This window comes from Hyperolius riggenbachi, chromosome 11 (assembly GCF_040937935.1).
Source record: "Hyperolius riggenbachi isolate aHypRig1 chromosome 11, aHypRig1.pri, whole genome shotgun sequence".
In the NCBI taxonomy this organism is placed as follows: domain Eukaryota; kingdom Metazoa; phylum Chordata; class Amphibia; order Anura; family Hyperoliidae; genus Hyperolius; species Hyperolius riggenbachi.
In genome coordinates, this window is record NC_090656.1 from 143,166,567 (window position 1) to 143,183,776 (window position 17,210).

Here is a 17,210-nt window from a genome sequence, read left to right on the forward strand (position 1 = left end):
CCGTTCATCCGTCTCCAAGATGGACCCCGGCACTTGTGCACTGCATTTATGCATCAGAATACCTGCACGGTTATTGGGATTCAGACAAAATGTGCAAAACATTCTTAAAGAGAACCTGTACTGAGTAAAAATATACACATGAGGTAACTTCAAATGAACACTACATAGTTACCTTGCCATCAGTTCCTCTCAGAAGCTCACCATTTTCTTCTGACAATAATCCCGTCCAGTTCTGACAATATTTTGTCAGATCTGAAATATATCAGTTGCTGTCAGTAAAATATCAGTTGCTGTCAGTTATAGCTGAGAGGAAAACTGATGTACCAGGTAATGTCCATGTTTCCCTATGGCTCAAGTGGGCGATGTTACAGTTTAACTGTGTGCTGACCAGAAAGCTGTTATGGGTAATGGCCATTTTCAAAATGGAGGACGGAAGATTGCCTTGATCACAGTGAACAAACAGGACGCAGGACAGGAGAAAGACACGGAGGAGTAGACTACATGGAAGGTAAGTATGACTTGTGTATGCTTATTTTGACTTTTAATTTTCAGTTCAGGTTTTCTTTAAGCAGCGCTTCAGAATTTTTTCACGTACACAAATTCAGAAGCAGCCTATTGATTTAAATAGGCTGAGAGTTCAGATACTTACTTATTTGTGTGCGTGAAATCAGGCACAATAAAAGAAAGACCACCTTCCTTTTCAATAACAAACCCCCCCTTCTTCTAAGCACAACTGATGTTGTCTTGTCCTTTGTATATTTTAACGTTATCATTACAATGTAACTCAAACTTTTTTTAATTTACCAAAAAGGAAACAAAGTGCAATAAAAATGTTAAACTTGTACCGAAAAAAAAATTACATATTTGTATAATTATACAGATTCTCTGTCACCAATTACAGAGTATTTCAGTGTGCTTGCAAACAAATAACTAGTCTAAGCCACTTATGTTTTTTTTCTTTTTATATAGGTGATACTGGGGAAAAATGGGTTGTATGCACCAAAAGTGGTGAAGAAATTGCAGGAAGTCCAAGTTTAGGGGAACACCGTAAGATGGAAGTAATCATTGAAGAGTCTTACGAATTTAAGGTTAGATGAAATATGAAGTTGGACAATGACAAGAATTAACTCTGCTACTTTAATGAAAATGTGTAAATGTCTTTTCTCCAAGCACTGCACCATAATTATTTCACCATTGCTTTTCCCAGCATCCTTCACTCACACCATGAGCATGTGTTTTTTGTCCTCTTAAAATAACCAATCCAGTTCATGGCAAAATAAGATTCTCTGATTGGGTATTTCAAGGGCTTATATTCAGCATCTTCTTCTTTCATTTTTTGTAATTTCACATTGTATTTTAAATTATGTTTTCATCTGCATGCTCTAACTTTGACAGCTGTCCATTCTTTCCCCTAATGCCCTATAATGCTAGAAACATGAAAACCATATGGAACATTAATTACTCCATTATTTCTCTCACATCCCAATTCCTTTTCTTTTTCATATAGAGCACAGTAGACAAGCTGATTAAAAAAGCGAATCTGGCTCTGGTTGTTGGAAGCAGCAGTTGGAGAGAACAGTTTGTCAGCGCAGTGACTGTCAGCGCAGGTAAGCATGTACAATGTTCCTTATCTGCATGTTTGCATTTTAGAATCAGTCATCCAAATGCACCTGAGCACACATACAGCCAATGTATGTAAATGCATGCTTTATCCAAATCAAATGCCATTGCAAACTTACTGTGATAAATGCTAACTGCTTAAATGCTTATAACTTGTTGCACCAGTAATTGACACTTACACAAGCTTTCTTTCCCCATATTTATCCTACATCCTCACCACTAACACTGCTTCTCCTTTTCCCTAACACTCCTCCTGCTGGTATGCTCCCCCATTGCTTCTTTCTTTTACCTCATTTCCTTCTTCTTTTTGTCATTTAATTTTTTCCATCTTTTGTTTGTTTTACAATTTTCCTACCTTTTCTATACCCCCTCTTCCATTATGCATGTACCATTCTGGGCAGGAGATGATGATGATGAGGAGAGCAGTGAGGAAGGGCTGCCCAGTTGCTGTGACTACATCATGCATTTCCTGACTGTCTTCTGGAAGGTCCTCTTTGCCTTTGTGCCTCCCACTGAGTACTGGGGGGGCTGGGCCTGCTTTCTAGTCTCCATCTGCATCATTGGGATCCTCACTGCTGTCACTGGGGACCTGGCTGCTCACTTTGGCTGCACTGTTGGGCTCAAAGACTCCGTCACCGCTGTGGTCTTTGTTGCATTGGGTACATCCGTGCCAGGTATGAACTATGTTAAAAATGTAAGGTTTCATTATTGTTTTAATGTAGAGGAGAGGGTTTGCTTTGAATAGTGATAAGATAGGACAGACATATAAAATATGACATCATTAAACTGTTCTTGAGCATTGGTGGTTACATTCTGATCTTGGATTTAGTTACTATAATCCCCCAAGGTGTGCGGGGGCAATAATCACTCCAACCCTATTAAATAATAAGCCCATTTTCAATGTAAATCATTTGCTATTTATTGTATGTAATAACTACCTTGTGATGGGGTGTCTCAACAGTGCATTATAATCAGTGATTGATTTGCAACACAAGTAGGGTCACATTTGAGGTACCTGATAGCTTTATGCAGTGTGTGTGTGTGTGTGTGTGTGTGTGTGTGTGTGTGTGTGTGTGTGTGTGTGTGTGTGTGTGTGTGTGTTTTTGAGCTGTAGACCTATGGGATGGAAAATATCCAAACACAATATTGAATTGCATAATATTAATAATATGTCACATTATCATGTATCTATATATTGCATATAAGCGGGGTGTGTGTGTGTGTGTGTGTGTGTGTGTGTGTGTGTGTGTGTGTGTGTGTGTGTGTGTGTGTGTGTGCGTGTGCGTGTGTGTGTGTGTGTGCGTGTGCGTGTGCGTGTCTGTAAAGGATGTAACTGTGCTAGATTATTAATACTACGGAATGTAAGTTGATAGATATATTGTTGTGTGGTGCGTATTCTTTTTAAAGTGTGGCCACTGGAGGAATTGCAACTGATAAAAAAAGCTGCTATAGTACCATATGTACGGTGCTCCTTCACTAAGTACTGCTAGTACCAACTTTATTATTTCAGTACCTTCCTTCCATTGAGCTTGATATGAATAAACAACTTTGATGTTTTTGTTAAACCTTAGGGAATTCCAAATTAAGCAAGATATTTAAAAATAATCAGGTTATCTCTAGTGAAAACCACATGTCAAATTATCAGTAGATTTACAGATATTTCTTGCTGAAATAGGCAAATTTTGACTTTCCATGTAAAAAAATGGATTTTAGGTGTTATGAGTTTGAGAACTGTTGATTCTGGCACTGATGGTAGAGCATGGGTCTCCCAGTGCATGGAGTCTAAGTGACTAAAGGTCTTCACTAGAAAAGACTGCAAGGATCGATAGGCTGCCACTCCTACTAGGCAAATTACTAGTTTGCTGCCTGATAGCCACCAGTTTTTGACCCATTGTATAGCCCCACTGGTGATAGAAAGAACAGATGCTCCTCAAAGCAACAAGAGGTCTGGAATACAGGCCAGTGTCTGGCAGAAGGGCAGTCAAGATCTATCAATGTCTGGGCAGGCAGCTAACAGTTATAATTGGCAACACAAGTAAAGATGCAGAGGCGTAGCAGCTGAAGTTCAAATAAGGTCAAAGACTAGCCAGGTCACAATGAGAATCGAACACTAAGTTAGTTGCTGTAGCTCAAAGCAGGCAAGGACTAGTACAAAGCTCCAGAGGATACAGCAATGTCCTGCAGTCTGAGTCTTCCTTAACCTTTTGCGGACCGCATAATGTAAATCCTACGCTGCACTTGTGGCTGTCTATGCCTGATGCGGCGTAAGATTTACGCCACCTGCCATATGCGCTCCCGACACAATCGTGCGCACCCGAGAGGGGAAATTAAGCTGTCATATGACAGCTGAAATCTCCACTCAGTGAACAGGAGCCATAGCGATTGGCTCCTGATCACATGATCACTACGATTGCCAGCGGATCGTAGTGATCCCAATTAGCAGCGGCGGTCTGAGGGGAAGAAGAGGACGGGGACTCACCTTCCTGACGTTCCCCCGATCGATCGTCGCTCCCCTCTGCTCTGGCCGCCATCCCCGCTCGCTCTGCGTTAAGTGTCGGGTCTCAGCTTGATGACGTCATCAAACAGCGAACCGGAACTTAACGGCAGTGTGAGCGAGGATGCCGGCCAGAACAGATTGGGCTAGAGCTGCTCATCGCTGGAGCCTGGGAGGTGAGTAAAGGATGCTGGCAAAATGGGGGACGCCTGGCCACACTGGGTACACCATGCCCAGCTAGACCAACTAGGGATCCAGCTGCCTGACCCCACCAAATGCACCCCTCCCCCCGCATGTAAAATGGCCTGGTCCTAAAGGGGTAGTGGGTCGGGTCACCAGGATAATCCCTCCACGTGGTTGGGCGTCCCTGGACCTGTAGGTTTGAGGGAGGACAGGAGCCTGATGGTGCAGTATCGTTAGTATTAATGGGTGAGGGATTTGTGAGAATTTATACTCACAAGGTCGGGTTGCTGTCCTGTTACCACCATATGCGCATGCGGGGAACCGTCTCCGCTCGGTATCCCGGATCCTCCTGGAACTGGGCGGTCGCTCTCCTTTCCTGTTCCTCTCTATCTGCAGATACTGCAAACTTAAGGGGGTGTATTTATAGACTGATTATGGTATCTAGGAGGCGCCCTAGGACCGGTATAGTGGTATGGTTATAAGTATATAAGTAAAATGAGGTAGCTTACCTCTATCACAGACTCATATTAAGTATAAAAGTTCTTTATTTCTAACAGACAGGTATATGTGTAGACAACGTATTTCACAGGTTTCAGGCCGCTTCCTCAGGTCAATAAACACCTAAAAACAATATAATATACATATGTATAAAACACCATATGGTTTCTACTAAAGTTTTAGAACATTTGCAATTCTCTCTAATACAGATTTTGCGTCTTTCAACCATTCACCTAAAACAACATACAATGACAAATGACATTTATATAATCCTGCCTTCCTTTTTAAAACAATTGACATTCTAATCTTGCCTTCTCTATGTAAATTCTATGTGATACCTTAGTGTTGCCTCTTATATTTCCAGTGGCCTACTTTAATGTGTGACTGACTGGTCTGTGTGGTATGCTATCCACTCTCTGTTATTTAGTGCGGATTTAATGTATAGGCATGACAGACTAGAGCCCCATATTGTAATTGCACCTATTGTGTATATATTTCTCATCTATTATATAGAGCGAATATGGTATGCTACAGTCCAGTGAGCACATCCAGTGATCTCCAGTGAGATAAGCATATATACTTAATTATATTATTATTATACTGCAGACTGGTATCAGGTATTCAATTTCTTACCTTCTATTGTTTTGTGCTCAGCGTGGGCGCCTGTAATGTCGGCGTCCGCTCCGTTGATCTGTTAAATAGTTTATCCGGAGTTTGAGTTAGACTCGGCATTGGTTCCCAGGTTGCGGGCCATGTGCGTCATCTAATGCGTACCTGCGGCTAATTGGCCGGGCAACATTATACTTCAGAAGGCCGCTCTGGTGTCTATTTTGAATCGCGGCTTCGGTCTCATTTACGAGGGCAATCATTTTGGGTAGGATTTTTTTAGATTATAGGTCTGAATGGCCGTTCTAGCATTCTAGGAAAAGCTGGAACGGCCATTCAGACCTATAATCTAAACAAATTTCACCCAAATTGGGAACCCCTGTAAAGTAGAGACAGAAGCCACGATTCAAAATAGACACCAGAGCGGCCTACTGAAGTCTAATTCTGCCCGGCCAATTAGCTGCAGGTACGCATTAGATGACGCACATAGCCCGTCCCCTGGAAGCCGAATCTAGCTCAAACTCCGGCTAAACTATTTAACAGATAATTGGAGCGGTGTTACAATCTGCATCTGCTGGTGACGTCATGAATTAACTACCTTTGTTTCACAAGCAGATGTCATCGTTCTCCTCAGGGATTTGGCAGCATGATCTTCTCTCTGCCCACCAGCAGAGGACTCACTCCTCCAGGAATGGTATTTCTCCACAGACTGTTGCTAGGAGTAGGTCTGGACTGTCACATGATCTCTCAGCATGGTGTTTAAAGCGGTATCGTCACCATAAAAATCAAATTTTCAACAGCAACTGGTCTGAGTGTATTAAGTGATAAAGATGCTAATCCTGCATTCAAAACTTTCAAAACGCTTTCTGCTGTTATGATTTGGAGTTATCATATACCTTAGGAGCACTAGCTCTTTAGTAGTCGGTGCCAAAGAATTGCATGCTGGGGGTTGTTTTTATCTATTATATATTCCTCCTCTTCCCTTTATTTCCCTGTCTGCTGCTTATCTGAAACCTGATCCCCTACTCACTTGTGTTTACAAGCAAGGCTGAGGTGACTCAGTGATTGGAGGAGACAAGAAAAAAGGTAAAGGGCAGAAATGACATCACGAATTAGCCTTTACTGTGGGCAAAAGATATGGCCCCCACCAGGAACAGAATTCTCGTCATTTACTATATACCATTCACTGAAATCAAAACGTGGACAGTACAATACATGTGTTATGTAAGTAGATCAAGTATTTATCTACTTATATATGTTTTTTTCCATGGAATAGTATGGCTGATCCTACTGCTTTAAGACACACCTGAACATTTACCTGTTGCTAGCTCATTGTTCCTTGTTCTAGCTATCCTGTTCCGGGTTCCCTGTTCCTGGTGAAGTTTCTAGTTATCCTGTATCCCTATGCTCTGTTGTCCTCCCGTGTATGACCTTGTGTTTGTATTATTGACGATTCTTTGCCTAAGCGATTACTGGTATTGTTTGATCTCCTGGTTATGATTTATGCTTGTTGACCTTCTGCTTGCTTGCTCTTTGTGTCCTGCATTTCGTGTTGTATATATCTCTTGTGTAGATATATACAATATATACACAAGAAATATATACAACACGAAATGCAGGACACAAAGAGCAAGCAAGTGGAAGGTCAACAAGCAAAAATCATAACCAGGAGATCAAACAATACCAGTAAACGCTTAGGCAAAGAATAGTCAATAATACAAGCACAAGGTCATACACGGGAGGGCAACAGAGCATAGGGATACAGGATAACTAGAAACTTCACAAGGAACAGGAAACCCGGAACAGGATGGCTAGAACAAGGAACAATGAGCTAGCAACAGGTAAATGTTCAGGTGTGCCTTAAATACCATGCTGAGAGATTGTGACAGTCCAGACCTCCTCCTAGCAACAGTTTGGAGAAATACCATTCCTGGAGGAGGGAGCCCTCTCTGCTGGTGGGCAGAGAGGAGATCATGCTGCCAAATCCCTGAGGAGAACGATGACCTCTGCTAGTGAAACAAAGGTAGTTAATTCATGACGTCACCAGCAGATGCAGATTGTAACAAGCGGACGCCGACGTTACAGGTGCAGCACAAAAGAATAGAAGGTAAGAAATTGAATACCTGATACCAGTCTGTAATATAATAATAATATAATTAAATATACTGTATATGCTTATCTTACTGGAGATCAACATGCCACATACCATATTCGCTCTATATAATAGATGAGAAATATATACACAATAGGTGCAATTACAATATGGGGCTCTAGTCTGTCATGCCTATACATTAAATCCGCACTAAATAACAGAGAATGGATAGCATACCACGCAGACCAGTCAGTAAAGTAAGTGTCAACACCGCTCTACCCACCAATCACTGGAGTGTGCTCGATCAGGTTAGCAAAGCCCACGATATGCAACAAAAGGTCCGCACCAAACCAGGATCCCAGACAATGGCTTTATTTAGGACATATCCAATATAAAAGTATGCACATGTACATGCATCAAAACGCTGACATGTTTCGAGCTATCTCAGCTCTTAATCATAGCTAGTTACAAAATGACAGAAAGTCCTATAAATAGGAGGACATCCTGTGCTGGCCACTCCCGACCCCACCCCAAAATGGGGGGGGAAAAGGTAAAGAGGGGGAGTGGTTTACATGTGATAGACAGGTAATTACCTGTGAACACACTACAGAAGCAAAACACTGTACACATGTGTTAAAACAGTATAAAATACACAATACAGAAAACAAATACTGTACCAAAGTGAATGCTGTTAATAAAATATGGCAAAGAGCAGCGCGGTTGATCACAACATCAAATATAAGTATATGAAACACCTATGGCAAATAAGATCCCTGCCCATGTATGAAGGGACGACACATGTACACATATATGAGTAGACAGAAGTACCCCACTAACGTAGGTGGATCATGTGGGGGGGTTTGTGTGTCGAGAGGAAAAGAAGGGGGGGGGGGTTGTTTGAAGGAAGTAGAACAGGCTAGTGCATGATGAGTGCTAGGTCCAACCTTGCATTAAGGCCATGGGGTAGCCTAGATCCCAAGCGATGAATCCACATAGCCTCCTTCTTACGAAGAATTTTATACAAATCTCCCCCTCTTGTCGGTGGGGACGGGCCCCCACCTTAGGACAGATGCTCTCTCCTAGCTTATTTAAGTCTGGCACCACAACGGACACTTGGTTGACAGTCAGGGGATCCTATAAGTGTAGAATTGCTACATGCAGATATTGTCACCTACATAATAACACTAAGACGGTAGTCTCTGCCCATAATGGCCAACGATATAATCTCAGGCAGTTCATTAATTGTGGTACTCACCATGTGGTCTATGTGATTGATTGCACCCTTTGTTCCGTACAATATGTGGGGTGTTCCACCAGGCCCCTGAGGCAGAGAATAGCCGAACACTATCTAGGAGCAGGGTGGTCAACCACAAACATTTCGAATGTGGCCAAACACTTTAGAGAGGTACACGGGGGCAATATGATGGGTTTTCAATTTCAGGGAATAGAGAGAGTCAATCCACCAACAAGAGGGGGAGATTTGTATAAAATTCTTCGTAAGAAGGAGGCTATGTGGATTCATCGCTTGGGATCTAGGCTACCCCATGGCCTTAATGCAAGGTTGGACCTAGCACTCATCATGCACTAGCCTGTTCTACTTCCTTCAAACAACCCCCCCCCCCCCCTTCTTTTCCTCTCGACACACAAACCCCCCCACATGATCCACCTACGTTAGTGGGGTACTTCTGTCTACTCATATATGTGTACATGTGTCGTCCCTTCATACATGGGCAGGGATCTTATTTGCCATAGGTGTTTCATATACTTATATTTGATGTTGTGATCAACCGCGCTGCTCTTTGCCATATTTTATTAACAGCATTCACTTTGGTACAGTATTTGTTTTCTGTATTGTGTATTTTATACTGTTTTAACACATGTGTACAGTGTTTTGCTTCTGTAGTGTGTTCACAGGTAATTACCTGTCTATCACATGTAAACCACTCCCCCTCTTTACCTTTTCCCCCCCCATTTTGGGGTGGGGTCGGGAGTGGCCAGCACAGGATGTCCTCCTATTTATAGGACTTTCTGTCATTTTGTAACTAGCTATGATTAAGAGCTGAGATAGCTCGAAACATGTCAGCGTTTTGATGCATGTACATGTGCATACTTTTATATTGGATATGTCCTAAATAAAGCCATTGTCTGGGATCCTGGTTTGGTGCGGACCTTTTGTTGCAGACCAGTCAGTCACACATTAAAGTAGGCCACTGGAAATATAAGAGGCAACACTAAGGAATCACATAGAATTTACATAGAGAAGGCAAGATTAGAATGTCAATTATTTTAAAAAGGAGGGCAGGATTATATAAATGTCATTTGTCATTGTATGTTGTTTTAGGTGAATGTTTGAGAGACACAAAATCTGCATTAGAGAGAATTACAAATGTTTTAAAACTTTAGTAGAAACCATAAGGTGTTTTATACATACAGTATGTATATTATATTTTTTTTAGGTGTTTATTGACCTGAGGAAGCGGGCTGAGACCTGTGAAATACGTTGTCTCACATATACCTGTCTGTTAGAAATAAAGAACTTTTATACTTAATATGAGTCTGTGATAGAGGTAAGCTGCCTCATTTTACTTATATACTTATAACCATACCACTATACCGGTCCTAGGGCGCCTCCTAGATACCATAATCAGTCTGGTCCTTAAGGGGGGGTTAGGCAGCCGGCCCCCAAAGGGTTAAACGACGCCTGAATTGAGAGGGATGTGGAAACTGTTATATTTATTTCCTTTTAAACAATGCAGATCAGATGCTTCAGCCTGAAGGTTGACTGAATTTGCTACATGCTTTTTTCAGGTGGGTGATTTAGACACTGCTGATCAGCAAGAGGTCAGGCAACTGGTATTGTTTAAAAGGAAATACAGTACAATAAATATGGCAGCCTCCATATAGGTACTTCAGGTGTACTTTAAATAAACTAATAGGGCTTGATTCACAAAAGAGTGCTAACTGTTAGCACGGCCGTTTTCGCGTGAATTTTCGCATTGCGCGCGATCGCGAATTTTCGCGCTAAACGATAACGTTTTCACACGCAAACGCGAATTTTCAGGCGAAAACGATATCGATTTCGCGGTAAAATTCGCGTTTGCGCGCGAAACTGTTATCGTTTCGTGCGAAAATTCGCGATCGCGCGCAGTGCGAAAATTCGCGCGAAAACGGCCGTGCTAACAGTTAGCACTCTTTTGTGAATCAAGCCCATAGAGTGTATGTGGCCTACTTCTGTGTGAGTGAGCCGCCACATACCCATATTAGTTTGCAGCAAGTTGCACTGTAAGAGACATGGAGCACGAATGAGCATGCGCATACATTGCTGATGACTGTGCTGGGATGCACATGAATATAAAATTGGCCTGTCCTATTTGACTTCTCCAGTCTGCCTATTCATCATTTTTAGTTTAAAACATGGCTTTACTGACCATCAGGAAGGTTTATAAGCAGAACTCATTTCAGTTTTAAAGGACAACTGAAGTGAGAAGAATATGGAGGCTGCCATATTTATTTCCTTTTAAACAATACTAGTAGCCTGGCAGTCCTGCTGATCTATTTGGCTGCAGTAGTGTCTGAATCACAACAGGAACAAGCATGCAGATAATATTGTCAGATTTGACAATGTCAGAAACATCTGAGCTGCTGCATACTTGTTCAGGGGCAATGGCTAAAACTATTAGACAGCCTGGCAACTAGTATCATTTAAAAGGAAATACATATGGCAGCCTCCGTATCCCTCTGGTTACAGTTATCGTTTAACCTCCTGAGCGATATGCCCAGCGCTGTGTCGGGCAAGGAAAACTTGCTGAAAGCGGTATGCCCGACACAGTGTCGGTAATGCCGCTCAGCGGGTTTTCCTAGCTAAAGGAGTACCGCTGTAGAAGTTAGTTAGGTGCAGGGATTCCTGTACATTATAGGCAGCATTAGGAATAAGAGGCATAGTGGTCCCCGATCCTCCGCATGCCGGAAGATATGCGGAGCTGTGCAGAGAGACTGGAGCGCTCTCTGGAACGAGGCTCGGTATGTATTGCGGCTGCATCGGGTGGTTTAGGGGGGATCGGGGGCGGGGACCACTATGCCTCTTATTCCTAATGCTGCCTATAATGTACAGGAGCCCCTGCACCTAACTAACTTCTACAATGGGGCTCCTGTACCTAGCTAGCCTAACTTGGGGGGCACCTATGTAGCTTATCTTTGGGGGCACTTACCTAGCTTATCTTTGCGGGCACCTAGCTATCCTAACTTGGGGGGCACCTACCTAGCTTATCTATGGGGGCACCTACCTAGCTTATCTTTGGGGGCACCTAGCTAGCCTATCTTGGGGGGAACCTACCTAGCTTATCTTTAGGGTCACCTACCTAGCTTATCTTTGGGGGCACCTAGCTAGCCTAACTTGGGGGGCATCTACCTAGCTTATATTTGGGGAACCTACCTAGCTTATCTTTGGGGGCATCTACCTAGCCCATCCTGGGAGCAGCTAGCTAGCTGATCCCAGGGGGCACCTACCTAGCCTATCCTGAGGGACACCTACCAAGCCTATCTTTGGGGGCACCTGCACCTAACTAGCCTATTCCGTGAGACACCTGCACCTAACTAGCCTATCCCAGGGGACACCTGCACCTACCTAGCCTATCCTGGGGGAAACCTGCACCTACCTAGCCTATTCTGGGGGATACCTGCACCTACTTAGCCTATACTGAGTGACACCTGTATGTACCTAGCCTATACTAGGGAACATATGTACCTACCTTGTCTATACTGGAGCCTGTACTGGGGGACACCTGTACGTAGCAATCCTATACTGGGGGCACCTAGACCTGGCTACCTACGTACAATAATCTGCAGGGGATTCCAAAGACAGATGGGCACCACGTGGTGGGCGACACAGGACAGGTAATGTATAAATGCACACACGGGAGTACATTTTTACATTGAGGGGGCAGCGACGAGGCAACGGGCATGGCCAATTCCCGCTAGTTCATGTTGAAATTTATTGGGAAACAGCCTGTGGCGTATGGGTAGCCGACCGATCTCTCTCTAATCAGATTTCATTAGAGAAAGATTGTCTTTTGGTCGAATCTGCCCATCATTGCTAGATGTATGGCCACCTTTACTTTTTGTATTAGTGCAGGTTCAGCAGCTGCAGCTTGGAAGTATAAATGATCAGAGATTTTTGGGAGGAATTTTGAAATTTAGTTTAGATTTTGTTTCAAGCTTTTATTGGATTCAAAATGTACACTAGACCCCTGCTTGACACATTTTGTTAAGTTACAGGTAAAAAAGGTTATGAAAATTAACTGGATCACTTTGTGTACAGAAATCCAGCAGAAACTGAACACCAAGGAGGTTAATTTCTAAAACCATTGGTGGCCTGATCCAATACACTGGTTTTTTTTCTTTTAAGTTTTCCCCTAGGATTTATTTTTTATCTTCTGTTTAAAATAACTTTTGCACTCAATTTTGCAATTGAAAAAGTACCAAAAAAGTAGGTGAAAGAGTACTGTCAAAAGTATTTGGAGTATTTTCTTGCTTGCTGGTGGCTTAAAAGGCATTTTATTTATAATGAGAAAATATCTCCTAGGAGAAAACTTAAGAGAAAAAGTGAATTGGATCAGGCCCTTTGTGTTTTGGCATGATGTTTTCACAGAAGATAACTAAGGTATCATCATATGATCGCTTTTTATTGTCGAGGTCTATGACAAGTTTGCTTAAAGTGGACCCGAACTCAGAACTCCTCTCTGCTCTAAGCTTAATAACCTTTAAGGTGCGTACACACGCACTATTGTAACAAACGATGGGTCCGTCAGACCCTCCCGCGGCGCGGTCGTTCTGCCGACAGTAGTACGTGAGTACAGGCTGTCGGCAGACTGATAAGACTGTTTTTGACTGATCCGCCGGGTATTTGTTACAGCTAATTCATGGAAGTAGACATGTTGTTTACAGACTCTGCTTTCAAATGGTCTTATCTGCCATAGGCAGTCATGTAACACAGGGGAGGATCAAATTACAACTTATGATTAGACACAGCCTGTCTGACACAATAGTGCGTGTACCCACCTTTAAACAAAAAACATGTATTTGTTACAGCTGATTCATGGAAGTAGACATATTGTTTACAGACTCTGCTTTCAAATGGTCTTATCTGCCATAGGCAGTCATGTAACACAGGGGAGGATCAAATTACAACTTGCGATTAGACACAAAGGAGGGGGAATTAGACAGGCTAAACTCTCTAACTACACTCAGGATGCATTTCTCTGTTTTCCTTTTGTCCTGTGCAAGAGTTCAGGTCCACTTTAACAAAACAACTTCAGGTTTTCTGAACCAATTTTATACATCATGACCACAGAACACATATAAAAAAAAACCTTATTGGGAATTTGGGTTGAAGGTGTTTTGTAAGCAAACAAAATAAAGTTAGTTCAGCACACAGCACATTATAATAAGCTGAAACCTATTCAGAAACAAATCACTGACCAGTTCAGCAATGCATAAACGCTTTGAGTATTTCAAGAAAGAGAAACTACTCCACAAATATGTAGACATTAGAACAGTCATTATTACCATTATTTCCTAATACCATATAAACAAATAATTCAGGTCATACAATTAGATTCTGTATCCTCATATTGTAACCCACAGTTATTCAGTGTTCAATTTATGAGTGACAACATGAGCTGCAGGAACCTTAATTGATGTGAAAATATGAAGTTATGCTTTACATTGCTACATTGTAGCATTCTAACTTGTATCATATTGTTCCCTTAGACACGTTTGCCAGCAAGGTAGCTGCAATCCAAGATCCACATGCTGATGCTTCCATTGGTAATGTGACTGGCAGCAATGCAGTTAATGTCTTCTTAGGCTTAGGTGTGGCATGGAGCATTGCTTCTATATTCTGGGCTGGAAAGGGCCAGGCCTTCCTTGTGGAGCCAGGGAGCTTGGCTTTTTCTGTCACCCTCTTCACAGGGCTGTCTCTTGTCTGCCTCTCTGTTCTACTGTACCGCCGACGTCCACCAGTAGGAGGAGAACTTGGAGGTCCTCGGATTCCAAAGATACTGACTGGCCTTCTCTTCTTTGGACTTTGGCTGGTGTACATTTTAATTGCATCACTAGAGGCGTATTGCCACATTCCTGGCTTTTAGAAGATTCTGCGCCAAAAAAAAAAAAAATATGGTGGTTCTGTAAAATCTGTCTTCCGTGGATTCTTTGGTCAGTACCAGTAAATTATTTTAACTATTTGCAGGGCAATTACAAAATAGTTCTGGCCTAGCACAACAAAAATAAATTCACACTGAAGTCTTCCCGGGATATTTTCAGATTTTCCAACATTTCTCTGCCAAGAATGGTACTGTAAACAACTGTCCTACCAAATCTGCAAAAAATTGGAAAGCACCGTTTTGTCTAAATGCCATGGAATTTTAACAGCTCCATGAGACAATTTAAATATACAAATGGGGTCCAGCTAGCGCCTCTGTAAATGTTACTGCCATGCAGGGAAGATGATGTGTGATATCACTTTCAATGATGTTAGAGAGTCACTGCCTTTAATCTTAAGATCAAGAGGTGGCATAAACTGACAGATCTGATCTACCAGTGTTCATTAGGACCTTATTTTTTTAAGAAAATGCAGTAAAATCAGGAAAATGTTGGGATGGATTTGAAGGTACTTATTGCATTCACATGTAAGCCTCAATTCACTAAGCTTTATCGAACATTTGATAATTTACCTCATGGGTAAAATCTAATTTTGAATTCACTAAGGTGTTATATATTTATCAAATGTTTTATCGATAAAACATTCAATAAATCTTTAACACCTTAGTGAATTCAAAATCACATTTTACCCATGAGGTAAATTATCACACGTTCGATAAAGTGTTTGATAAAGCTTAGTGAATTGAGGCCATAGCCTCTAACAATACCAATGGCACAGGTCATAAGATACTTAAAGATAACCTAAAGTCAAAAAAAAAATGAGATGAACTCACCTGGGGCTTCCCTCAGCCCTCTGCAGACAATCGGTGCCCTCGCAGCTCCGCTCTGATGGCCCAGGACCCGCCGGCGAACACTTCCGGTTTGGCCGTCACCGGCCGACAGGCACGGGAACGTGAGTGATTGTTCGCGTTCCCAGCCTGTATATCGCCCCCTATGGTGCTATTGCGGCCAGGAGGCCGCAATAGCAGCATAGGGGGCGATATACAGGCTGCAAACGCGAACAATCACTCGCGTTCCCATGCCTGTCGGCCGGTGACGGCCAAACCGGAAGTCGTCACCGGCAGGTCCAGAAGCATCGGACCGGAGCTGCGAGGGCACCGATCGTCTGCAGGGGGCTGAGGGAATCCCCAGGTGAGTTAATCTAATTTTTTTTGTTGCCTTTAGGTTCACTTTAACATGGAAAGGTAAGAATTTGCAGGTCAAATGATTTTAAAAGTTTAAGGAAACCTGTGAAGGTTTACATGGCAACGAACAGGTGGCAGTCCAGAATACTATTCAGCCTTGGCTATTCATCAGCACAGGTTGCTATAACTAATGAGGCTCTGCAGAATCTAGGTGAGCCCTGGTTGAGCATGCTTCCTACTTTTGCCCTAGTAACATGATAACCTGGCTTCTACTCTAAAACAGAGACAAGGCAGTAATCACATGGTAAGTGAGGAGAAAGTGTTTGCTGAGAGGAAAAGTAGGTCCGGCACCAGTCTTAATGCTTCAGTGAAATTTTATTCCGACAGGTACAGTGAAAAAAGGCACATGGAGGTACAAAGGGACGGCCTGACAGCCGTTTCGCAGGTCCCCCTGCTTCGAAGCAGGGGGACCTGCGAAACGGCTGTCAGGCTGTCCCTTTGTACCTCCATGTGCCTTTTTTCACTGTACCTGTCGGAATAAAATTTCACTGAAGCATTAAGACTGGTGCCGGACCTGCTTTTCCTCTCAGCAAACACATTGTGATATCTTCACCAGGTAAAGAGCACAGTCTGCTCGGTAACTAATTCTGACTGCCTAATCCAGCCCTCTTCGAGTGCCAGTCACCTGTCAACCTTTATCTACTAAGTGAGGAGAAAGTTAGTAATTCAGTCCCATGAAGAAGTCATAAGGGCCCAGTAAAGCCATATTCTAGATATCAACCAGTGCTGCAGAGATTGTAAGGCTGTATACTATTTAGTCCTAATGCTCTCCCTCCAATAAAGGGTCACTTTAAAATTGAACTCCAAGAAAATGTTAAAATCTTTTGATCCAGGTAAAACTCCTTAAATGCATTTTAAAATACTGCCAATCTAAGTTCTAACATGTTGGTCATTATATTAGCTTTAGATAATCACCTGAATAACAGGAACAAGACTGGATGAGAAACAGCCAGCACTTTGAGGCAATCTGGCCATATTGATCTGTAAAGTGATGTTTATCTATCTAATATGTTCTGTTGCAATGGAACCTTATGCCTAGTATAAACTATACAATTTTTTGTTAGATTTTTCTGTTAGATTTTCTGTTCTGATCAGTCAAACACAGTCTTATCAGTCTGCCGACAGCTTCTACTCACGTGCAACTTTCGGGAGAACGACCGATCCGCGGGAGGGTCTGACGGACCCGTCATTTGAAACAATATGGCGTGTGTATGCGCCTTTAGATTATTTTCTGTAGAGACTGGTCATTATCTCTGGTGCATTGTCTTCTGGTTATCTCCTGCTGAGTAGAACAATGCCTAATTGCTTGGCAGAT

At 42.5% G+C, this 17,210-nt stretch overlaps 1 protein-coding gene across 2 annotated transcripts in view; it reads left to right on the forward strand.

The window, feature by feature from the left end:
• Positions 1-14,984, forward strand: part of LOC137538060 (sodium/calcium exchanger 1-like) — a 242,828-nt gene extending 227,844 nt beyond the window's left edge. The window contains exons 1-5 of one of the 2 annotated variants that reach the window (XM_068260025.1): positions 437-508; positions 970-1,088; positions 1,508-1,607; positions 2,022-2,294; positions 14,262-14,984. In XM_068260025.1, coding sequence (XP_068116126.1) covers positions 502-508; positions 970-1,088; positions 1,508-1,607; positions 2,022-2,294; positions 14,262-14,638 — 876 coding nt within the window. In that variant the 5' untranslated portion in view covers positions 437-501 and the 3' untranslated portion in view covers positions 14,639-14,984. Of the gene's footprint in view, positions 1-436; positions 509-969; positions 1,089-1,507; positions 1,608-2,021; positions 2,295-14,261 lie in introns of those variants that run through there. The other variant, XM_068260024.1, reaches the window with a different exon arrangement.
• Positions 14,985-17,210: the final 2,226 nt, after the last annotated feature.